Source organism: Schistocerca nitens, chromosome 9, assembly GCF_023898315.1.
Source record: "Schistocerca nitens isolate TAMUIC-IGC-003100 chromosome 9, iqSchNite1.1, whole genome shotgun sequence".
NCBI lineage: Eukaryota > Metazoa > Arthropoda > Insecta > Orthoptera > Acrididae > Schistocerca > Schistocerca nitens.
Genome location: NC_064622.1, coordinates 13,476,446 through 13,502,461, shown reverse-complemented (window position 1 = coordinate 13,502,461; position 26,016 = coordinate 13,476,446). Strand labels below are relative to the sequence as shown.

At 45.4% G+C, this 26,016-nt stretch overlaps 1 protein-coding gene across 1 annotated transcript in view; it reads right to left on the bottom strand.

Moving 5' to 3' along the window:
• LOC126203503 (WSCD family member AAEL009094-like) overlaps positions 1–26,016 on the bottom strand; it is a 90,675-nt gene that overhangs the window by 58,288 nt on the left and 6,371 nt on the right. Inside the window, exon 3 of the mRNA XM_049937829.1 lies at positions 22,762–22,960. Within this exon, the coding sequence (XP_049793786.1) occupies positions 22,762–22,960 (199 nt within the window). The remainder of the gene's footprint in view (positions 1–22,761; positions 22,961–26,016) is intronic.

Below are 26,016 nucleotides of genomic sequence, written 5' to 3'. Positions count from 1 at the left end.
TCATTCCCTCTTCCTCGAGGGAGCTATTCACAAACTGGGCGTGTTTCGCTAGTGCATTACTGTCGTGAAACGTGGACCCGTCACCAAAATGTTCAGTTCAAAGTTAGGCAGTAGGTGCAAGGATCCTGTCTGTTGTGTACATAGTCCCGCGTAGTCAGCGCGTACACAACTTTCCCACTAGAGCGCGCCCCGCTAAGCACAACAGCGCAGGCGCAGCGCTCGTCCGTCTCCGCACTACGAGATGGCGCTGTCTTAGAGACAGACCAAATTCTGCTTCCGCCGATCCGCGTATTAATATGTAACGCAGCCAATGAGATTGCTGCTAACGTAGAACCTTTTCTCCTCGCGGATCACACTCGCGCAGTGATACCTGAACGCGCGAGGTATTATAACGAGTGTCCAGACCTCCGATTAGTGAGTCTCCATTGGTCTGTACCAGTCTATAGTCAAGTTTCAGTCTGCGCCTAATAAGATATTCATATTCGTGTACATAGCCACGAAGAGAAATGTATAGACCCTTTGTCAAGTATCAGAGATATGTGAGAATAAGATTAACGTACCAATACCAAAGAAACTTCAGATAGTCAATTGTAAATAGCATCCAGAACCAAGTTAAGTAATGATATGTTTTTTTATTATTATAATAAATGTGTGTGAAAATTAATCAAGTTCTGTTTAAAGTTGGTCACCGTCAATCTGCTACTCTAAGCGTGCAAGTGGCATTTCTATTGTCTGACCTAACGGCAGAAGATGAACACGCCACGATAAGACCACGAGACATATTGCTGACACTCGCCTACTTCGTTAGAGCGACAAGTCAAATAATCTGATGGTGACTGTACCGAAGGTCTTACAGTACGCACACCACACTGTCCTGATACAGCACAAAACCCTGATGAGAGGCGACCGAGAGCTGTCCACGAGATTGCCGACCTAATGATCTTCTGAGGCACTGCACGCCTGACACGCGCATTGCTACCTGGCCAGCTCTACATTTTTCTGCGACCATCGTCACATCTCAGACAAACCCTGCCCTCGTCGGGAAGAGAACACGTCGCCATGATCCAGGTGCCATTGCAAGTGTCCGCGCGTTCTTCACGCACCACGGTGCTCGGGAATTCTTAATGCTGTTCGTAATGGACGCCTATATGCCAAGTCGATCCAGCGGCGATAGTCGCAAACTATGTGTGTCGACAGAGCTCTCGCAATTGCCTGTCACAAGAGTCGTAAGCGAGATATTATTTTCTGAACCAGAAGGTGACATGGGGCACGTTCTCCCCTTTTTAGTCATCGAGGTGTAAGTTTGGAGTTTCGGTAAAGTGATTAACACACAGCGGAACAGAGCAGTACACATACTTTAACAAGGGCGACGCGTTGACGTTCTGCGTCACTGTCGACGTATCGCGACTGAAGCAGCCCAGTGCTGACCCCTTCATCGCTGACAGCGTACGCATGTATCTCTGTGACGATCTGTTTCGTTCCAGTGTGTTTCAACGACTCCCTTGTAGTTCCACATTCGCACTTCGATGACGGGCAACGGAAGAACTTACGGCAACACGGCAGCTCGTAATGTGGTAAAAATCACACGCTAGGTAGTCCATGTGCTAGTAAATATTGTTTCAAGCAAATTATGAGCTTCTCCCTAGCCAGTAGCCCGCTTATGACTATCTTGAATCTGCTGGTGATAACTATCTCTTACGAGGCACTCTCTGTCCGGCGGCTTACGCTTCTGCTGCCTGTAGATTCGCTAACCGTCAAACATTGTTCTACTCACGTGCAGAGTTTTACAGGTAAGTGATGTCGACTGATGGCAGAACATAAAGGTTTCGGTATGTTTAGGTAACTTACACTCGGTTTCAGGAACTCCACCAATTAGCTGGCCATCGGGGCCCAGATCGAAGCGGGACCGTCACTGGAGACAATTCCACTCCAGTCAGTGAGATTCCACGGCGAAGATGCGTCTGGAGACGTGCTGGATAGCGGGAGGACGCCAACCTCACTGCCGTCCACTGTACGGGCCGTTAACCAGGAGTTAACCGAGCGGGGTGGCGCAGTGGTTAGACACTGGACTCACATTCGGGAGGACGACGGTTCAATCCCGCGTCCGGCCATCCTGATTTAGGTTTTCCGTGATTTCCCTAAACCACTCCAGGCAAATGCCGGGATGGTTCCTCTGAAAGGGCACGGCTGACTTCCTTCCCAATCCTTCCCTAATCCGATGAGACCGATGACCACGCTGTCTGGTCTCCTTCCCCGAAACCAATCAACCAACCAACCAGGAGTTAACGCTTTGGGGTGGCATTTGTTTTCTTACAGCACAGTAGTTCGTCGACGATATTCTACGCCCCGGTTTGTCGCCCTGAAACGCCGGAAATGCATATCCTCCTATTTACATCTATTGTACTATAATATTTTTTCCATATTTTGTTACCTGAATATATGACGTTTCTGTGTCTTTGTATATTGTAATTGTTTTACTATATATATATATATATACACTCCTGGAAATGGAAAAAAGAACACATTGACACCGGTGTGTCAGACCCACCATACTTGCTCCGGACACTGCGAGAGGGCTGTACAAGCAATGATCACACGCACGGCACAGCGGACACACCAGGAACCGCGGTGTTGGCCGTCGAATGGCGCTAGCTGCGCAGCATTTGTGCACCGCCGCCGTCAGTGTCAGCCAGTTTGCCGTGGCATACGGAGCTCCATCGCAGTCTTTAACACTGGTAGCATGCCGCGACAGCGTGGACGTGAACCGTATGTGCAGTTGACGGACTTTGAGCGAGGGCGTATAGTGGGCATGCGGGAGGCCGGGTGGACGTACCGCCGAATTGCTCAACACGTGGGGCGTGAGGTCTCCACAGTACATCGATGTTGTCGCCAGTGGTCGGCGGAAGGTGCACGTGCCCGTCGACCTGGGACCGGACCGCAGCGACGCACGGATGCACGCCAAGACCGTAGGATCCTACGCAGTGCCGTAGGGGACCGCACCGCCACTTCCCAGCAAATTAGGGACACTGTTGCTCCTGGGGTATCGGCGAGGACCATTCGCAACCGTCTCCATGAAGCTGGGCTACGGTCCCGCACACCGTTAGGCCGTCTTCCGCTCACGCCCCAACATCGTGCAACCCGCCTCCAGTGGTGTCGCGACAGGCGTGAATGGAGGGACGAATGGAGACGTGTCGTCTTCAGCGATGCGAGTCGCTTCTGCCTTGGTGCCAATGATGGTCGTATGCGTGTTTGGCGCCGTGCAGGTGAGCGCCACAATCAGGACTGCATACGACCGAGGCACACAGGGCCAACACCCGGCATCATGGTGTGGGGAGCGATCTCCTACACTGGCCGTACACCACTGGTGATAGTCGAGGGGACACAATAGTGCACGGTACATCCAAACCGTCATCGAACCCATCGTTCTACCATTCCTAGACCGGCAAGGGAACTTGCTGTTCCAACAGGACAATGCACGTCCGCATGTATCCCGTGCCACCCAACGTGCTCTAGAAGGTGTACGTCAACTACCCTGGCCAGCAAGATCTCCGGATCTGTCCCCCATTGAGCATGTTTGGGACTGGATGAAGCGTCGTCTCACGCGGTCTGCACGCCCAACACGAACGCTGGTCCAACTGAGGCGCCAGGTGGAAATGGCATGGCAAGCCGTTCCACAGGACTACATCCAGCATCTCTACGATCGTCTCCATGGGAAAATAGCAGCCTGCATTGCTGCGAAAGGTGGATATACTCTGTACTAGTGCCGACATTGTGCATGCTCTGTTGCCTGTGTCTATGTGCCTGTGGTTCTGTCAGTGTGATCATGTGATGTATCTGACCCCAGGAATGTGTCAATAAAGTTTCCCCTTCCTGGGACAATGAATTCACGGTGTTCTTATTTCAATTTCCAGGAGTATATATATATATATATATATATGCATTTATGTTGGTTTGTTTTGTGAATATTATTTGTATTTATACGCTGGGTCTGGCCTAGGGAAAACTATGCTATCGAACGAATACATCGATAGGTCGTGTGGAGAACCAAAGTGTTTAGGATCTTTGGTAGTGTGAACTCTGCCGCGTGGAGCGCGGGCAGAGCAGAGGGAGTCTGGCTGGGGTGGTGCAGTGGAGCAGGTGTGTTGTGTCACGCTCCCGCGAGTTGCCGCGCTTTCGGGGTTGGGCAGCATGTAATTGCGCTCGACTTGCTATGATAGTTTCTGACACGGTGTCGCGGACGGAAAGCATTAGCTGGCGCACATCAAGAGCCCGTTTCGCCTGGTGACCGTGTCGAGAAGAAGGCGCGCCAACCTCCAGCTTCTGCAACAGCGACGGCCAACAATGAGTGACTGTCGCCACCTCCCCGTTCGACGACTGCAAACCTTCCATCAACCAACAAGGAAGACTAGAAACACGTAAAGTTTTAGAACTGTATGGCAGACCTCAGCTTTTCAAACTGCTCAATTTGCCTCTTTAAAGTACAGCAACGTAGCATGAACCTTTGTTGCTCATTGTCCCAATTGCATTACCAAGCAGGGTCCCTTCCTTTTCCGGAATGAACCTGTGTGTCGTTGAAATTCAAACGCCAGCATTAAAGTAATATCATTCCATTTCACTGCTTTAATTTCAAAGTTCAGTTACAGTACTCATAGCTGGCTACAATATTTAGATTACACAAGGACAAATTAAGAGTGCGAGTTTTGTTACCATATTTTAGGTTCCCTGTGACTGCAGCTCAGCTTGGTATGTACTAAATTTTACTATTGCTAATTGTTCAGAATCATTTAATTCAAGTTCAAAGTTAAATCTCTTATTTCTAAGTTGTGTAGATTCAAGTAGATTTTGAAATGATTGTTGAGGTAGCCCAAGACTAACCTTATTTTATTGAATTTCATAGTGCTTCAGAAAGATACTTCACTATTAAATTCAGTCACTAAATTAACTTTCAGTTTTCCGGTTTTATGAATTCTTTTGCTAAATTAAGTCAGAGTGTAGGGAAATTTATTACTTCTGACAAACTTTCAGTTTTCACACTACACGTGTCAACCTTCAGTTGCCACGCTTTTAGTGCTAATTATCTTTCATTTTCAGTTATTACAGTAGTTGTCCATAGGACTGGCGACCCTAATTTTCGCCGAATCTCAAATATCTAATTAACGCCAATCAAATGTTAACGTAACGACCGCACATTTAGTTTCTTTATTAACTTACCCCTTTCTCAAAATTAATTTTCACCAGTTTCATTCGCATTTTTCCTTTCATTTAGATGTAACCATTTCCGCCCTCTTTACCGACAGATTAACTTCGGTGACGATTGCTTTTCCCAAATTTCCATTACGTGCACGCGGTTTAATTTTTCACTGTCATTAAGGTCAATAACTGAGGGGGAGGTTACACGTGGCGACCTGGTAACAGGACAGTCTTCAGATTTGAGGTTGTTCTGGACACGAATTTTGCATTGTGCAAATCTCGTAACAAAGTACTGGTTACGAACAGGCCGTTACGTCAGCGAGAATAAGTAGTGGGAGGAATCCTAATTATATTTGAGATTTGGCATTTGTATTGAAAATTATTAAAATGATTGAAGGCAACAATTACCAAAATTTGGTAGACTTGGATACGGAAAAATCGGTCGAACAGTGGGAAACGCGCACCGCGGTACCCATTGTTCAGGGGCAGGTGGCTAGCATGAAAGACGCGACCGTCGAAATGCAACGAAGAGCAGAAATGGAATTCCAAACTTTAGAAAATGTTTCGAAATCGGAAGTGATAATCAAATCTGAACCCCTTGATGACGAATACGGAGGGACAATTAAAGAGGCACCCGCTACGGAAGTAAAATCGCTGGTTTCCGGGAATTTAGCTGATTTATTGAATGTTTTGATTAACGAAATCAAGGCTCAGTCTAGCAAGATAGAAACTCAATCGGCAGAAATTAAAGCTCAGTCTGCCAAGCAAGAAGCTCAGTCTGAAAAAATTTAACGGAAGCTAGATAATCAGAACAAAGCTATTAATGTTGTTAACAACAATGTTGGAGTTGTTAACACAAAATTTGATAAAATAAAAGAAGATATTGTTGTGATTAATGCCGAAATCGGTAATCTTAAACAGGAAATGATAGGCGTTCAGGCGGAAATTGAGAGCATAAATACTCGTTTTCATTCCGAAATTAGCAGAATCGAGAAAAGTGTAGGAGAAGCAGTTGCTCCGATCATCGAGAATAAGGTGACGGAACAAATTCAATTAGTGAAAAAAGAGGAACAAAAGAAGGTGGAAACTTTAAATCCTTTAGTATCCGAAGTAGATACCCAAGTGAGGGAGCAGGCTAATACCTGCGAAGAGAAAAAGAGGGAAGTGGAAACGCTTGCGACAACCACTTGCCAAGTAATTAGGGTGCACATAGTTCGAAATTGTTGACGAAAGAGGAGCGGTTCGAACCCTTGAAAAAAGGCGGTATACACCCGATGGATTTCATTAAAAATTGTGAAAGAGTTTTACCCAGATCATGGACTAATGAGAGAAAAATTTAATGCGGTTATTGATGTGCTGGCTGGTGATGTCAAGCGTTGGGGCCTAAACCTCAACATTACGAACCTGACTTTTGACGAGTTTAAAAATTTGTTTCTGGCTGAATACTGGTCAGAGCAAAAACAACAAAGTGTCTGGCGCGAATTTGTCGTATCGAGGCCTTTCGATGCGAATTCGCGCGGTTCGATGACGGAGTTTTGTGAGGGCTGGATCCGCAAGTTGGAATATTTGCGTGATCGCCGCACGGAATCCGAAATAGTCTGGGAACTCTACAAGAAGCTTCCAGATGATACAAAACACTACGTAGGAAGCAATTACAAGACAATCAAAGATTTCCTGGAAAGAGTTGAGGACGAGGACAATTGGCGCAATAATCGCGACAGTGGTAGAGGCCGTGGTAACATCAACGGGTACCACAGCAACCACAACAACGACAACTATGGGAATAATGCATACCGCAATCTTGGCAGCAATAACAATAATGGTTCGGACCGTAACAACAATCGGTACAATGAAAAAAATAACAGGAATGACGGAAACCAGTATCATACTAACGTGATACGGGCTTCGCAGAATAGTAATAACGCCAGAGGGTGTGATCAGCCGCCTCAGCAGCATCCGGGGAGCGTATCTGCTGGGACGAGACAGGGAAACCATTAGCCGCGCCGGTGAGGGGCCGACCGGGCGTGGAGAAATTTCGGAGGCCCAATAACACGAGAAAACCCAGGTGTCGTCGTTATGAAAATTCCGTATGGAATATTCAACGGTGGGAGAGTGTGCCAGTGTTAGGAGAATGGAGTGCACCCACAAGTATTAGATCAGCTGTAGACACGGCAGTAGGAAGTACATTCACTGTCAGTGAGAACAATTTAAGTAGTGTTCCGGAAATCGATTATAAAGTGGCAGCTGTAATACCCACAGCGGAACTGGAGATTGAGTTTAAGAATGATTCGCAAGTGTTGAGAGAAGATCAGATGTCGGATAAAACGTCCGTCTTCGAGCGAGGGGATGCAGAGAGGGATGAGGTCTGGTTAAGGCAGTTCGGTCGCTTATACGACGAACTAAGAGATTATAGGGGCCTGTACGGGAGAAGTGTTTTTGGGGAGCGCGGGCAGGATTTTCCGCGTCTCGTCCCACAGGAAGATAGTGTTTGTGAAGTGATAGAAGGTTCTGGCCCTAACCGGCAGACTTTACTAGAAATAGTTGTTGTTAATTGGGAGCACGAGCAAGATTCGTCGTGTTTCGTCCCGCAGGAGTTGGATGTTGAAGTAGTAACGGAAAGTTCTCGCCCTGACCGGCAGAATTTACCGAAAGTTATAGTGTTAGAAGTGGCCGACCCATCCGACGCAAAACTCCAGTTTAAAAATTGCGAAAGTATTAAGGAGAAAGATTACGAAGATTTTAGTGATAGCCGGACACGATTGGTAGAAAAGCACATATTACAGCGCGTATGAGGTTAGAGCTGACATTATACGGTCAGACGATAGCAGTGTGGGTTGCGCAGATCTAGAGGAAGTAATTGCAGATACTACTGGGCACATTTCTCCAGGTAGATTGGCAGATGAGATCAATCTGGCCAAAGAGGAATCAACGAAGGTGACAATTAGTGAATAGATAGCAAAGCAACACTCACTAGTTGACGAGTTACAGGAAAAGGTTTCGGTATTGGAGGCGAAGCTACAGACTAAGCCTCAGGACAAACGTGTTGAAATTAAAACTGCATGTGAACAGAGGCTGAAAAAGCCGCCAGATAAGCCGGATTTACGGTCAAAGCCGGATGGTTTTTTCTGGAATGACGTGGATATAGACAAGGATTTACTGTGGAAAAATAAAGAAACAGTCAAGGATAAGCGTCGACAGTTAGTAGTGTCTGTTAATATGCGCGACCTACAACTAAACGTGTTGATTGACACCGGTGCAGAATTGAGTGCTGTATCTGGGAAAATATTTGAGTTACTGAAAGACAGACCTGGTATCGTAGTTATGCCAGTAACAGGGGTGAAAATTATCGGTGCTACTGGGAAGGCCAGTAAACCGGTCACAAAACAGATTTTTGTCAAGTTCGAGATATGTGGGGCACAATTTGAACAAGAGTTTGTCGTCGTGCCAGACTTAACTACGGAAGTAATTATTGGGTTAGATTGGCTATTAAAGTACCGTGCAGTGATTAATTGCGATAGCAAAACTTTGGCATGTACGTCACAAGATAAAACAATAGTAGTTAGTTTTGACGAGGCAGGAGACGGTGTGCATAGGCAATACAAGCCTATACACATTGTTAACTGGCCGGATGGTATTGACGTAGGTATGAATTTGAACTACTGTAACATGAGGAATCTCGGCATTGACAATAGTGTAGAAAGTGAATTGGAAAGTATTGTAGACGGTGTATCAAACGTAACACACGAACAAAGACGAGGCCTGTATGAAGTAATAATGAGAAATAAGAGTGTGTTTTCAGACAAACCGGGACCTGTGGAAGAGATAATCAAATTTCCTCCACAGATTGATATTAGTATTGGTGTGAAAAAAGATCGTTTGCGAGAAGTCATGAAGCTAAAAGCCGATGCTCGCATACGTCATCATGACGCTAAAGCGCGTTTTGCTAAGTTTGCAATCGGAGACTTAGTACTTGTAAAAGCTCATGAGAAATCGAGTGAGATATACAATGAAATCTCTAAATTTAAGTTTGTTTATAATGGACCATATAAAGTCATTGGTATACCTCATACAAATGCTTATTGCTTAGAGTATCCAAGCTGTAGAAAACGATTAGGTATACGGAATATTGTAGACTTGAAATTGTACCAACCTAGGATCGATTAATACCACACAATGGGTAATTTGTACAGTATGTAATTATAGAATGTAGGATTTAAGGTTTGCTACATTGTCATGCTTTTGCCTGACCAAGAGGACGTTAAAGAAAAGTGTAATTAATAAGTAATTAATTTTGACTAAATGATTTAAGAGAGAGTGATTATTTATCAATTGAAAAATCCAAGCTGCTAGTTTAAGTTTTCAGCTGAGTCACAGTAGATTAAAAATGTAAATATGATTTTGTAACAAGCTGTAAGATTTCATAAATATGTGATTTACTAGTCATTGCCGATGTACTTAGACGTTGTTTTAAGTTTCAGGCTTGTACATGTGTGTGATGATGGACAGGGTTTAGTTATCCACTGTGATAGTGTTAATGGACTCCTTGAGATTACTCGGGAGTGAGTTTTTCCCAAAGAATTCAGTGAAACGGACGTTCTCTGAAACGCCGTTACAAGGGCGAGTGAGATCAAGCGTGCCGCACAGGCGGGCGCAACAATACTGGCGAGGCGGAGTCGCTGTCGGCTCTTGTGCCGCTGTCGGCATTCTTTGTACTTGCGGGTACGGAAGGCGGAGTTGTTTTTCTTCCCGGACAGCTGATGTGAAAGAATTCTGCTGTCAATATTTTTGTTTTTTGTCGATCAGCTGTATATTATTTTCTTGCTTAGCGTTAAGTGAACTCTCACGACGAGAATATTAATTATGAAAAGGTTATATAAAAATCTGTATTCTATGTAATTAATTATTAATTAGCGTATTTTGATCTACCTGTTTTTATGACCATGTACTCTGATTAATTCTGTTAGTAGTATTCCATTTCTTGATACTGTTAGGAATGTTGACGATTTTAGAACAGCTAAAACATTTTCAATGTTTTATATGAATTTTAATATGTTGTCAACCTGTTTTCTTTTGTGTAAGATGACAGAGTGGAATAAGATTAGGAGTGCCTCTACTCAATTATTATGGTCTAAAAATTGGTTTCTGGTTAATTCGCCTAATGCTAAATTTTCTTGATGTTTTGAGCATATGCATTTCCGCTGTTTTTTTCCTTTTTGGGACATTTTCTGAGTCTGTTTACGTTACACGAACATCCTCAGATAATGTGGAGCACGTGCAACGCCGGAAATGCATATCCTCCTATTTACATCTATTGTACTATAAAATTTTTTCCATATTTTGTTACCTGAATATATGACGTTTCTGTGTCTTTGTATATTGTAATTGTTTTACTGTTTGTGTATATATATTTATGCATTTATGTTGGTTTGTTTTGTGAATATTATTTGTATTTATACGCTGGGTCTTGCCTAGGGAAAACTATGCTATCGAACGAATACATCGATAGGTCGTGTGCAGAACCAAAGTGTTTGGGATCTTTGGTAGTGTGAACTCTGCCGCGTGGAGCGCTGGCAGAGCAGAGGGAGTCTGGCTGGGGTGGTGCAGTGGAGCAGGTGTGTTGTGTGACTCTCCCGCGAGTTGCCGCGCTTTCGGGGTTGGGCAGCATGTAATTGCGCTCGACTTGCTATGATAGTTTCTGACACAGTGTCGCGGACGGAAAGCATTAGCTGGCGCACATCAAGAGCCCGTTTCGCCTGGTGACCGTGTCGAGAAGAAGGTGCGCCAACATCCAGCTTCTGCAACAGCGACGGCCAACAATGAGTGGCTGTCGCCACCTCCTCGATCGACGGCTTCAAACCTTCAATCAACCAACAAGGAAGACTGGAAGCACGTAAAGTTTTAGAACTGTATGGCAGACCTCAGCTTTTCAAACTGTTCCATTTTCGTAACTATAATTACAGCAACTTAGCATGAACATTTGTTGCTCATTGTCCCAATTGCATTACCAAGCAGGGTCCTTCCTTTTCCGGAATGAACTCGAGTGTAGTTGAAATTCAGACGCCAGCATTAAAGTAAAAGCATTCGATTTCACTGCTTTAATTTCAAAGTTCAGTTAAAGTATTCATAGCTGGCTACAATATATAGATTACACAAGCACAAATTAAGAGTGCGAGTTTTGTTACCGTATTTTAGCTTACCTGTGACTGCAACTCAGCTTGGTACGTACTAAATTTTACTATTGTTAATTGTTCAGAATCATTTAATTCAAGTTCAAAGTTAAATCTCTTATTTCTAAATTGCGTAGATTCAAGTAGCTTTTGAAATGATTGTTGAGGTAGCCCAAGACTAACTGTATTTTACTGAATTTCGATGTGCTTCAGAAACAAAGCTCACTATTAATTTCAATCACTAAATTGACTTTCAATTTTCCGGTTTTATTAATTCTTTTGCTAAATTAAGTCAGAGTGTAGCGAAATTTATTACTTCTGACAAACTTTCAGTTTTCACACTAGACGTGTCAACCTTCAGTTGCCACGCTTCTACTGCAAATTACATGTGTAATAACCTTTCTTTTTCAGTTACTATAGTAATTGTCCGTAGGACTGGCGACCGTGATTTCCCCCAAATCTCAAATATCTAATTACCGCTAGTTAATTGTTAACGTAACGGCCGCACATTTACTTTCTTCATTAACTTTACCCCTTTTCAAAATTAATTTCCACCAGTTTCATTTGCATTTTTTCTTTCATTTAGATGTAACCCTTTCCTCCCTCTTTACCGACAGATTAACTTCGGTGACGATTGCTTTTCCCAAATTTCCATTAGGTACACGCGGTTTAATTTTTCACTGTCATTAAGGTCGATAAGTGAGGGAGAGGTCACCGTAAGCCGTCCTGGGTTTACGTTTCAGCAAGATAACGGTTGGCCGCACACGGCGGGAGTCTACTGCTGCTCGTCTTCGTCCTGACCAAATCCTACCTTGGCCAGCGACGTCGTCGGATGTCTCCCCCATGTAGAACGTTTGGACCATTATGGGCAGGGCCCTACAACCAGCTCGCCATTTGGACGATCTGACAGGCCAGTTGGACAGAATGTAGCACGATATGCCTCAGGAGGACACCCAACAACTCTCTCAATGAATGCCAGGTGCAATAACTGGTTGCATAAGGCTCAGAGAACGATCAACGCGTTGTTGACTTCCTCCGTTTGTGAGGTCCTTTGTCTTTAATAAATCTGTCAATTTTTCTGAAAGCCATCGAGTTTTTCTGAAACTGTAATCATTTGTTTGTCTCTACAAGTACGCCACATTTACCGATATCCGCCCCATTCGGATGATCCCGGCGTGGTCGTCGTGCCCCCCACCCCCCACCCCCTCTCAAGAATTCTTATTCTCCCGGCACTAATTGTGAGTTTTTTGAAGGGGGTAGGATGTCAAACCGGCCGACTGGGAGCAGGAGAGGCAGCACAAGATATTTTAATTTCCATGGTGCTGAGTATAGGTTTCATGGTTTCCATTACAAAATATACACGTTTGAGTGTGTCAAGAGGCGTGGCACTGCACTTTCGGGGTTGCAGAGCGTAAGTGTAACAGCTGTCGCTCCAGGTGACCCGCCCCAGCTCGTGGTACCTTGCAAGTGTCCCTGGCCACAGTTACGGTGAAGACCTCAACGGCAGCTCGTTGGAGAACAAACCTCCTCTCCTCCCTGGCTGAAGCAAAGAGAGAAAACTACCATCTAACATAAATAATGAATTAGAACTAAGTATCACTACAAAAGAAGATTAATCATGTACATCATTACCCCTCGTACAAGTTACCTGTACATCTAATTTCAAGGATTAAAACATTCTGTAACCTTAAACGGCAGGCATTAGAGCACCACAGCTACTAGTAGTGTAGTGTGGTGAAAACTAATGTTAAAAAGTAGGTATCAGTTTTCTTTGGCAGTTATCAATGTAATAAAGTAAGTATTGTACTACCGGCGAAGAAACAGCAGCTGTTTAGCGTAACTGAGAGAGCAGAAACCTTCTTCAGAGTAATAACATACTGTGTTCCGGAGAAAGGAAGGAAGAGGCAAAGGCACATTGACTCTGCGACTTATCTTAGAAGATAGCTTGAGGAAAGGTAATCTTACGTTTACATCATTTCTACACGTAGACAAAGCTTTTGACAATGTGATTTGTATACACGCTTCGAAACATTGAAGGTACTAGGAGTAATTACACGGAGCGGAAAGAAACCGGACTGCAGTCACAGTCCAAGGGCGTGACAGGGAAGCAGTACTTGAGAAAGTACTGAGAGAGAGGTCCGGGGGGGGGGGGTATGTATAGCTTCTCCATGACGTTATTGAGTCTGTACGCTGAACAACCAGTAAGGTAAACAGATGAGGAAATTGAAAACGAAATTAAAGTTCATGGAGAAGAAATAAATACCTTGCGGTTTGCTGATGACTTGTAATTCTGTCAAACGGGAAAGGAGTGGCAAGCACCATACTCTGAGGACTGAGTAATCAGGCATAAATACGAACAACAAGACGTCAAAGTCCACAGGACGACAGCACGCACCACTGAATACTGGCCGCTTTTGACACACAAGTAATAACTCGGCCCAAGCAGTATCTGCACAGTACGATGCAGAAGTCCTTCATATATGGATGCGTGTCGACAATGCTGACCACCCACAGTCGTATTAAGTCGTCAAATGTACTCGCAAATTGCGAGGACGATGTTACATCAGCACTGTGGTGTATTAAAGAGACACGAAAATCTGTACTGGACTGGGACTCGAACCCGGATTAGCCACTTGTCGCAAGAGCTCGTCTTAACCACTTCGGCTATTCGTGAATGCCTCACGTCTCGATCCAAACTTCTGTACATCATAGACTATCATCACTATGGGATGTAGACATAAAGACATACGGAAATTCCGATCGATCCGCGAGGCGTGAACGGATAGCCGAAGTCGTTAAGCCGTCGCGATACTAATTTTCGTACCTCTATAGTACACCACAGAGCTGGTGTAATAGTGTATTCGCAGATTGGGAATATATTTCGCAAGCAACATTATCAAATAAAAACAAATTTTTAATATCTTCCGTTTTTAAATCGTATATCCTAACAGGAAAAACTAGGATCATGGTATTTCGAGAGCACGCTTCTCTTCAATCAAAACTCAGTACCTGTACTGTGTACAGCAGGTTTCATATTGCAGGTACCTGAGGTCTAATACCACGTACCGGTATGGCCGACACATTTAAGATAATATATGGAGATGGTATCTGTTCTTTCAGACATGTCCGAAATAACAGGTACCATCTTCATATAGATAAGGGTTACCGTCGATTGACGTTCTTCAGTGTGGCTGCACAAACATTGCTCAAACTCTTACGGGAATCGGTAGATTATCTGCCGCGAGTAATGAATATAGTGGGCAGGGGCACTACAAATGTAGCGTGTGCACAGTAAGTAGGAAATGTGGGTCTCACGGGGAGCGTGCCCTGCAGTCGCATTATCCTCTGTGTCCTCGATGGCTCAGTCGGATAGAGCGTCTGCAATGCAATCAGGAGATCCCATGTTCGAGTCCCCGTCGGGGCACACATTTTCAACTGTCCCCGTTGGTGTACATCAACGCCTGTAAGCAGGTAATGGTCTGGATTTCGTTGTAATTTCGTTTAAGATAATGTCACGATCTTGTCCACACACGTGACACAAATCGTTGGGGGGGTGGGGGGGTGGGGGAGGGAAAGTAATACACAAGGGAGACGGAAACACACACCTGCAAAACAATCGGTGTCACAGCTGTACTCTTAAGTGAGCGGGACACGGGTGAGGTGGGTACCAGACCCCAACAGCGCGAATAAAATTCTGCGTGCAGTTAACGCTCCTCCAAGAAGATGAGGAGGAGGAGGAGGAGAAGAAAATGAATATGCTGAAATGACGATGTTGACTTTTTTACTTTGTCACTTTTATCAAAATTTTTAGAAAAAACGAATAAACTGATACTGTAGAGTAGTGTGTGTGTGTGTGTGTGTGTGTGTGTGTGTGTGTGCTGTTTAGAGAACCGCCACCTGTTTAGACAACTGCCACCTGTTTATTTTAATGCTTGTAGGAATATTTATTATTTCCTATCATGGTGCAGCAGTCGTCAAGTCCCCAGCGTCGTCAACAACGTCGTCATCTATAAGACGCCGACACTCGAGTGGTCGGGTACACGTATATCGCTGTTTTGGACCGATTTCGATCCACTGGCTGCAAGACGTTTCGCAGTTACGTCAACTATCTTCATAAACGTGCGAATGTGAGCCTGTGACAAACTAATTCCTCACGAGGTCGCAAGTTCAGTCTTTCGTAAGACTGATTTCAAAGTGTTGTGTTAGTAATTATGACAGGAAAAATATTAGTTGCTAATGACTCACCATGTGCATCAGGAGGGCGACAGAAAATGAGTGCCCGGGAGGTGCAGAGATCAATCTTTACTTCACAAAATGGATATTCAAGTAATGTTCCAAACAAACAATTAACTTGCACCATAACATCGAATGAAAAATGGCGAGCCAAAGTGACCACAAAGGTTCACGGCATCAAGATCGAAGGCGAACTCGTTGGGAGTTACAAACCGAGCAAGACGTTCAGGTAGCTATCCACTCTTCAACAATGCAAATTTCCGCTCCTGGTAACTAAGTGATTAGCGCGACGGAATGTCATACTTAACGGTCCAGGTTCGATTCCCGGCTGGGTCGGAAATTTTCTCCGCTCAGGGACTGGGTGTTGTATTGTCCTGCCCGACGACATCGCAGACACAGACACACCGCAACATGCAGCACTGAGACGCGAAGTAGACACAGTATTCACCACACCAACCGTCACCTGTCCATTTGCGCAGGAAGAAGTGGCGACAGCGATCTCAGAACTCAAAAACAAAAAGGCGCCTGGACCGGAAGGCCTCCACTCTGAGGTACTGAAACAAATTGCACCGCAGATCACCCCGTTCCTCACAACGTTGTTAAACGATGCATTAAGTCTGGGCCGTGTGCCTGCAGTGTGGAAGACCTCGAAGGCGGTTATCATCAAAAAGGCTCCAGACAAAGACCCATCAGACCCCAAGTCATACAGTCCAATTTGCCTTATCAACACACTCGGTAAAGTACAAGAAAAACTACTCTGCAAAAGACTACAAGCACACCGAACACTACGGGGACTGACACCACACCAATATGGCTTCAGGGAAGGGGAATCTATAGACGACGCAATTAACAGAGCTCTCCAAGTAGCACATGACACACCCTCCAAATACACACTTTCAATTATGATAGACATCTCAGGTGCCTTCGACAACCTCTGGTGGCCGGCCTTGTTCAAGAGGCTCAGACACCTGCAGGTACCGGAGTCTCTGTATAATAGTTTCATGGACTACTGCAGAGACAGAACGGTCGTTTGGCAAATGGACAACCAGAAAGTGATTAAACGAATTACAAAAGGCTGTCCACAAGGGTCGATCTGCGGCCCCATCTTCTGGGACATAGTTATAGAACCGCTCCTACAGTTACTAGAGGAGCACATCTTGACAGATGGAGCTGTCGCTTATGCTGATGATCTACTCGTCGTAGTTTCAGCAAACAACCGTGCCCAGCTGGAAGAAAGAGCCAATGGAACACTTACGACAATAACCCAGTGGTGCACAGATAATAAATTAAAGATAGCAGGAAACAAAACAACTTATACACTGCTAAAGGGTATCCTGCGCAGGAACCCAATAGTCAAAATAGGGGACACAAACATAAAAAGACTAGCAGTCACACGCTATCTAGGAGTATACATTGATGAACGATTGAACTTCCACGAACACATGCGAATATGCACAAACAAAGCAGAAAAGATACTACACAAACTGGCTAGGCTAAATTCGGAACAATTCAGACTACCCCTGTCAGTGACACGAACATACCATTGCGCTCTCTTCGAGTCAGTACTATGCTTTGCTGCCAGTACGTGGGCCCACAAGTTAAATCTCTCAACCAACAGAACCATTGTACGCCGAGGCCAAAGAAGTGTTCTACTTCGACTAACAGGAGCATTCAACGCAACATCAAATGACGCACTATGTGTCGTCATGGGAATCTTCCCCATAGATATCACCATCAGGTACCGCGCAGCAATGTACTGGCTTAGGATGGGGAGAATAGACCAGGTTCGGCAGATCACTGGTGTACCGATTGAGACAACACGCCAACTCAGAGCGTGGCGAGTGGATACCGGGCAGAGCGAGTGGGCCAACAGCAGCGATAAGGGCCGCCGTGTATACAACTTCTTCTGTGACATCCGGGAAAGACTAAAACTAAAACATATTGATCCCAGCCGCGGTATGGTACATTTCATCACAGGACATGGCCCTTATCCCACGCACCTGTACCGCGTGAGTCTGCAGCAGACTAATACGAGGCCTGTTCAGAAAGTAAGCTCCGATTGATTGCCAAATTGAAACCACAGTGAACATCAGAAATGTTTTACTTGTAACAATTAGCTACACCTTTCAGCTACTTCTCTACGTAGTCGCCGTTCTGACTTAGACTTTTGTCATAGCGTTGTACCAACTTTTCAATAGCCTCATCACAGAAGGCAGCCGCCAGTGCTTTCCGCCAATTCTCCACGCTGGCCTACACCTCGTTGTCTGTGTCAAAATGTTGTCTTCAAAGACAGCGGTTCATGTGACCAGAGATGAAACTCAGGGGGAGACAATTGCGGACTGTATTGTGGGTAATCTCACATTTCCATTTGAAAACGATGCAGGAGCATCTTCATTGCCCCTGCAGAATGCGGCTGAGAATTGTCTTGAAGAAGAAACAGCACGACAGTTATGTAATGTTAGCTGCATAGCTTCAGGCGAAATTTCTCACCAGGCCCTCGTACTTGGCGGCAGACACTATTTTCTAGACATCTTTACGCACTCACTGCGAGCTCAGAAATGAGAAGAGCGACGTGATGCTAACTGGGGTTATACTAGAGACACTACCCAACACATCTGTGCAAAGCTTTATCGGATTTTCATAGTCGTTTCCATTTCGCGACCGATCGGAGCTTACTTTCTGAACGCCCGTCGTAGATGCACATGCAGGGAAGAAGGTTCCCCTGAACACACTGTCTTCTTCTGCAGACATCGCATGAACATAAGACACACAGTACACATAAATCGCCTGAACACACAGAACGAACTACATGCCATAATACGCGACCCGGAAAGGTGGACTGAACTCAACAAACTAACTGACGAAATCTCGAAGATCCAACAAATAGAATACTTGCGCAACAGACCATACCGAAGACAAGTCGGTCCAAACAGACGTCACGATGCGCAGGGGGATACAGATATGATTAGCACCACGAGTGATGAAGAAGAAACAGATACAGACCAGGGCACCAACACAGATATTGAAGCGTCCAGCGCGGATGATCCATAGTGTCAACCAAGTCAGCTTCAAAGAACAGTCTGGAACAACCGACAAGAGGTGCACAAGTCACACACAATCCTAAAAACAGATTGCACCTTATATGTAAATAGTTAACAGCACCCCCATGTCTAATAAGAGCTTAAAGCTAGGTACCTCTTCAAGGGACCTACACCTTCCGTTAAGAGGCAGCGCACAGTCTGGATGGAAGGATCTTAATTGTGATCCCTCTCTTTTGAGCCCAACCCGACGGATACCTATGGTAGATCGGGGAAAACCACCGCTCAGGCTGTGTTGCTGGCGGGGCCGGAAGGTGCTAACTGCCACACCACGTATCATTGTAAGTCTCATTGGCTCAGCGTGAATTGGTTGTACAACCAACCTACACAGCCTATACCTCAACCTCCACTACGCTAATAACTTCTGATCCGAAGCTTAAAGTTGGGCACCTCTTCAAGGGACCTACGCCCCCCTGGTAAGAGGCGGCGCACGTCCTGGATGGAAGGATCTTAACTGTGGTTCCTCTCTTTTGAGCCCAACCCGACGGATACCTACGGTAGATCGGGGAAAACCACCGTTCAGGTCGTGTTGTCGGCGGGTCCGGGAGGTGCTTGCGCCTGATGTACTCTACTAGGAGCCTTGTAGGCTCATCACAAACCGTTAGCGTCATTACCTTATTACTTTTACCACAAATACCCTTTCATTAGCAACTTTGAGCCAAGTACAAAATCAGTTACCTCTCTATTGTATATCGTAAATAGTTTAGCAGGCTGGACATGGAGGTCTTAGTCTTAGTTTCTAGCTTTAACGTACCCTAATCTCTTCTAGTTAAGTTAGTTTTTAGGATGGTAGATGTTAAAGGCATGGTGAGCGACGGCTAGCGTCTTGAGGGCCATTCCAAGACCCGGGCCGCCGCCCACAACCAGGTGACGTGCAATATTATACCTATAACTTCTCTATTCAGTTCTCTTCCTTCCTTCTTTCTAAATATTTAATTTCGTTTTGTTTATTAATATCTTACTTGATTTTGTATTAGTTATAAGTTTTTCTAATGTTGCACAAAAAAAAGAAAAGAAAAAAAAGATATCAAATGGATGTAAACAAATAGAGCCCGCCTCCACGTGGCGGGACACGGGCAACGGTGTGAGTGGGGACGGGAGCCGGTGTGGTGTTACTTTCAGTCACTGCGGACCCCGGACCCAGTCACAGCGGCTAAGTGGCAATATACGACCCACCATAAGAAATTAGACGGTGGGTCATAAAATATAAGCAGCTAGTGAAAAAAAAGTGTCCTAATCATCATTATGTCATCCCCATCGACGCGCAAGTCGCCGAAGTGGCGTCCACTCGAAAGACTTGCACCAGGTTAACGCTCTACCCGACGAGGCCCTAACCACACGGCATTTCCAACAATTCAAATGAAATCATATTGATGTAACGGAGTGATGAGAACTAACAGGATGTGATGGAATGCAACCGAATGCGAAACATTCTGTCGTGGACCTTACCGTGAAACTGGCTATCTTTTAAGGTGTAGTTTCAGATAAAGCGATAATATGTTTTATAGGCACGTAAAAAATTAACCAACCAGAGGCTAAATTCGTTCAGTGGTTCCAGATGGTATGGCTGCGATATCACGCACTCTTCACGAGGGATTGTTTGCTCTAAATGGGTATGATTTTTATACACAGACCATGACCTAAGAAAAAGGCAAGTTATTTTGACCAGCTATTGGCCAAAAGCGGTGCTAATACCGTAGTTGTAGTTCCCTTACGCCCATTTTCCCAGCCTTTCTCGCTGCGACATAAATATTCCCTACTACCCTTGCAAGATCACGCCTCGACGAAAGAATCGCAGGGGGTGGTTGGGGGGGAGGGGGGGCAGGGCAAAGCACCCCCTAACTTCTCGCTCCACAATAACTTTTCAGCCAATTTACGATGCAGATTAACGGTTGACATAATTGTGTACGAATGCGTTACGGCATTGTTGTTAGTTGATCTTGATGCAACTCTCTTGGTACCTCTAATTTCCAGGGTTTCTTTGATATGTATTTTCTCTTCAAATCCTGATTGGTCGGAGTTGCAAACAAATACGTTACTGAACGGTGGAATAAGTTTGTTTACCTCTTCTACAAATTTTTGGGGCCGATTCTGCACTTTGCTGTGCATCGCCAACTTGACGCATTGTTTGAAAACTGCGTTAGCTTAGGTCTTCGAACTCTGTAGCACTGTTTGAAGATATGCAACCATCCACTGCTTACCTTGAAATCACTGTAATCTACGTCTCGCGCAATTCGATATGTCTAACATGGCAGGTCACTGTCGTGCACATATCGTCATCATTGTAGTGCTGATGTACATTGCCCGCACAGCCGAGCGCACGCATTCCACTGTCTCACCGTGCACAAACGCTAACATTTCATCTGACACTTCTTTCCCTCTGCGAAATTCCTTGGGATCGTTTCTGACGAAATCTCAACTTCGGCAGCTGTTTATCGTTGCCATTGCTCTGCTTTGTGTCAACACCACTAGCACTGTAACCGTGGTGTGAGTCATTCGTCGACTAAGCAGCTCAACTAGGCTACGTAGCCTCAGGATGTGCTCACCACTGGATATCTCCACTCGCGCCCTCGGTTGCCATTAGCAGCCAATGTTGTGGTTGCATGGAGGACGATATGTGGGGCGTCGAATGTCGGAAACATCAACGGCATGTAGCGAGCTCGCACTCAAGGGCTTCGTTGTCATTGACGGTGGAGACGTTCGGCCCTTTGTCGTCGATCGGGGACACATGTCTCCCCTTCGTTCGAGGGTTTTTCACATGGCGAGTCTGGTACGAGACTAGCTTTGGTAGTCATATGAACCTTGTAATGGTACTTGAATTACGTAACCATTGCGGCACCTCACCTCAACCTCTCGATACCAGCAATATTCTGCTGTGTTTCTGTAAAACAATTAACATATTTCTGTGACAACATTGAGATTTGATTTCATTAATGTGGAGGTACTTTGATACATCGATATGTTTATATTGCAATGATATTTTTCTTATGTGTATTCTTTCTTTTGTCACTATGATCTTTGTCGTACTTGTAACTCTGATTTTTGGGCGCGTAAGCGGTTATTAGAAAGTCAAGCCTTGGTCGTTACGTTGAAAAGACGCAAATTGTAGTCAGTTTATGTAATGTGAACTTTAATAGTGAGGAAGTTATTTTCAAGTATGTTTTATATTGTGAAGTGATGTTGCAACAAAAGTAATAAAAAAGAAGTGTAACTTAAATTCGGAGTGCTGATTACTTTTTTACATCACCATTGTCCTAAGTTGCAAAAGTTTAATCTTCAAGAATAGCTTATGAAGCGCATCTACAAAACTTTTGAATATCGCAGAATAACACCTAGGCCTCTTTGCATCCGAGCTTGGAATCATCACTACCTAGATTTTCGACGATTGAGCCACAAGTTCACAACGAGACCAACGTGGGAAACACGGAAAGACGAGTGCCTAGTTTATCCATTATTTCATGAAATGACTTTATTAACTGTGCTCTAATGACACCTGCCACATAATATAACTTTGTTGTTGCCCGAAAATGCAGTATTTAGCAGCGTGAGCAACACTACAATCATAATTAATTTTTGACCTTTGTTGTGGTAGGGTTGTTAGAACCTCCACTTAACTGTTCTTTCTGTTTTTTTTTTTTATTTATTTATGTGTTGTTCACATACCCTCAGACTGCACTGCAGCCTTTCAGTAAAACAATAATACATTTACAAATACATTGGAAGGAACAAAAACTACCGTCTGAAGCTTGGTGAGATATTTGTAATGTGTGTAATCTCGAATACCATTGGGATGTTGGTGCTAAGAGCTTCTGGCAACATTTTCTAATAAGACACTGTGATGAAGATGTGATAGGAGAGCAACTAATATGCGGGGAAGATACTGTATTGTGGAGCGTAAGAGACTGTACCACGATGGTACGATTGCAGTTATGCAGGGAAGGGAGTGTCTGCAGCCGTTATTTGGAGTGGAAGAGGTAGGGTGGGTAGAACTCTGGAATGCTTTGTAGGCCTCGGCAGTCGACATTACAGAGTGCGTGAAGGCGGGGAGCCGGCTGTGGCTGCCCTGCGCTCACCTGTGGCCTGCTGCAGCAGGTAACGAAGCCAGGTGTTGCCGCTGCCGGGGAACGATACGAGCGCCACGACGGGCCCCGGGGGGCTGAGGAAGTGCAGGGGGCGGCACCAGTGGAGGCGGCTGCGCGCCCGCCGCCCCGCGCCGCCCACGCCGCCGCCCCCGGCCTGCCCCCTGGCGGCCGCCCCCACGCCCGCCGGCATCTCGATGCTGCCCAGGTGTCGCCCGCCGACGCCTCCTCGCAGGCTGTGTGCGAAGCCCTGCAAAAGACGGCGCGGCTAAATGTCGAGCACGGCGTCTGCTGTGGGCGTCGCAGTTGCGTGCGTGCGGTTCACTAGGCGGTACTGTCAGCAGCGCACAGTACCGTCGAGCGGTACAGCGACATACTGACGGACTTCAGACAGTAACTCACACGTGTCGCCCCACGCTACGACCACTGCGCAACAAGAGGTCCGCACTGTCAGAGGAGACAACATCTTCTGGGTTTCCCGCGGACACAGTTCCGCTGCGGTTCGTATAACAAAGGGATCTGTGATCCCACGAACGTAGATGCTAATATCCGACGCCGAGATCGATAGTAGACAGAGTCGATTGTCAAGCGCTGCAGGAGGAAGTGAGACGAGTGTTGAGTGCGGAGGAGCACTAGAGAGTGTCGAGTGAAAAGGAGTGCGGGAAAGACGGGCAAGAATGGTGGTCGAGTAAAATTCACCGGAGTATGACGAGTGAGCACGTCACCCTGATCTTTGTGGGGTTGACCCTCACTAACACCGATTCGCGAGTGATATGAAACCAAAAGTGACAAGTGCCGAATTACGTGTTTCGCGTCAAAGGCCAGCAACAACCAAGGATTGCAGTGAGGATTGTTGTGGATGTTAACCATCATCATTGCGTGTGACGAAATACCTAAAATCAGCAACCAATAAGAGATATAACCGTAATTAGACGTGTAAGGCGATGGCAGCAACTGCCTCAGAATTTGTGTGTTATTATAGAAAATACAATACAGTTTGTACATCGCAACCTTCGTGGTCCTTAATAATAGACAAACTTTCAATCGTTCCACTATTCAGTCTCAGAATAGCCGCACTCGGTTGAAATATCCCCGAAACCACAGCGGGAAAATCGATAGCCTTTCATCCATTAAGCACACGGTCATATAATCATATTAATTAACTGTTTGGCGGCTACGATAATTTACACAAAATCCAATAAGGGAATTATAAACGGGGGTGTTTCAAGCTGGAGGCGTAAACGTACTGCAGACGTGAAGCAGGTGGTACAGTACGAATGTTGGGGGCAAAACGCCTGGAATGGACACAGATTCTGGCAATACATGAGCAAATGCCAATGTCACCTGCAGCTGTAGTGAAATGGCGCCAAAAATCTGGGCACGTCCACACAGACGCGGGTGGTGTTAATCGGCCACACAGCAGCTCTCGAGCGACTCTGTGACCCGCTGCTGGATTTCTGTCGTCGAGGAACTCAACGACTGGTAGAACTTAGCAGCCGTTGTTCACAGAGACTCGGTGACTATTTTGAAAAATACTGTAATGTATCTGCATTACTTTGAAGTGTAGCGCGGCAATAAGAAAAAAAGTTACTTGGCCTACCGTAATAACGTGTAACTTCCTCTTTGAAGTCCCCTCGCATGTGCCAAATACCGTAACTAAAGCAGGAAACACCTTCACTGACTTTACAGTATGCTGTAGTATACAGAGAAGTTGCAGCACTAGAAAATTGCAGCGAAATGCAGCAAGATCTGCAGCGGATAGGCACTTGGTGCAGGGAGCGGCAACTGACCCTTAACATAGACAAATGTAAAGTATTGCGAATACATACAAACAAGTATCCTTTATTGTATGATTATATGATAGCGGAACAAACACTGGTAGCAGTTACTTCTGTAAAATATCTGGAAGTATGCGTACGGAACGATCTGAAGTGGAATGACCATATAAAATTAATTGTTGGTAAGGCGGGTACCAGGTTGAGATTCATGGGGTGAGTCCTTAGAAAATGTAGTCCATCAACAAAGGAGGTGGCTTACAAAACGCTCGTTCGACCTATACTTGAGTATTGCTCATCAGTGTGGGATCCGTACCATATCGGGTTGACGGAGGAGATAGAGAAGATCCAAAGAAGAGCGGCGCGTTTCGTCACAGGGTTATTTGGTAAGCGTGATAGCGTTACGGAGATGTTTAGCAAACTCAAGTGGCAGACTCTGCAAGAGAGGCGCTCTGCATCGCGGTGTAGCCTGCTCTCCAGGTTTCGAGGGGGTGCGTTTCTGGATGAGGTATCGAATGTATTGCTTCCCCCTACGTATACCTCCCGAGGAGATCACTAATGTAAAATTAGAGAGATTCGAGCGCGCACGGAGGCTTCCCGGAAGTCGTTCTTCCCATGAACCATACGCGACTGGAACAGAAAAGGGAGGTAATGACAGTGGCAGGTAAAGTGCCCTCCGACACACACCGTTGGGTGACTTGCGGAGTATAAATGTAGGTGTAGATGTACCTCTTACGAAGACCAAAGTAAAATTGCTGTTACTGCCTCGACTACCGTTGCTTGACGCCTACAGAGCCGACATGCCAAGCGAAGAATGGAGCACGCTAATGGAAAATTCAACGGTGTGGTTTCGGGTGATTCGCCCAGTTGTAGTTTCCATTTTTCTGCACGATATTTTGAAGACTGAGCCAGCTGTGTCCAACAGATGGAGAGAGTTTTGCTCTTACACGTACTCGCTGCCTGAACTACAACTACGCTGTTGGAGAAACGGAACGAAAAACTCGGGCGATCACCCGAAAGGACACCATTAATCTTCCATTACGGAAGAAAACCTGAGAGATCATCGCAGAAAAGTTAATGGTTGAGGTTGTCACTGAATGGCTGTATTACTGCAGTATTACAAGGCAGTTATTTGTAGAGTTCATGTACCACCACACTTGATATCACTGATGACACGTCTACACAATCACTTTGTAGCTGTGAAGACAGGTGCTGGAACTCTGACTTGCCCAAAGGCATCAGACAGTGTTGTGTCCTGTCCCCCCCAACTGTACGACATCTATACCAAACATGTCATTAGGAAATCTTTTGACGGTTGGACTTAAAGGCGTCGCAAATGGTGGAATAAATACCGACAACCTCGATTTGTTGAGGTCACCCTTCTTTTTGCCAGCAGCGAAGATGAACTTGCTGAGTTACTAAAAAACCTAAAGAACGTTACTGCATTACACATCAATCTCAGCAAGTCCAAACT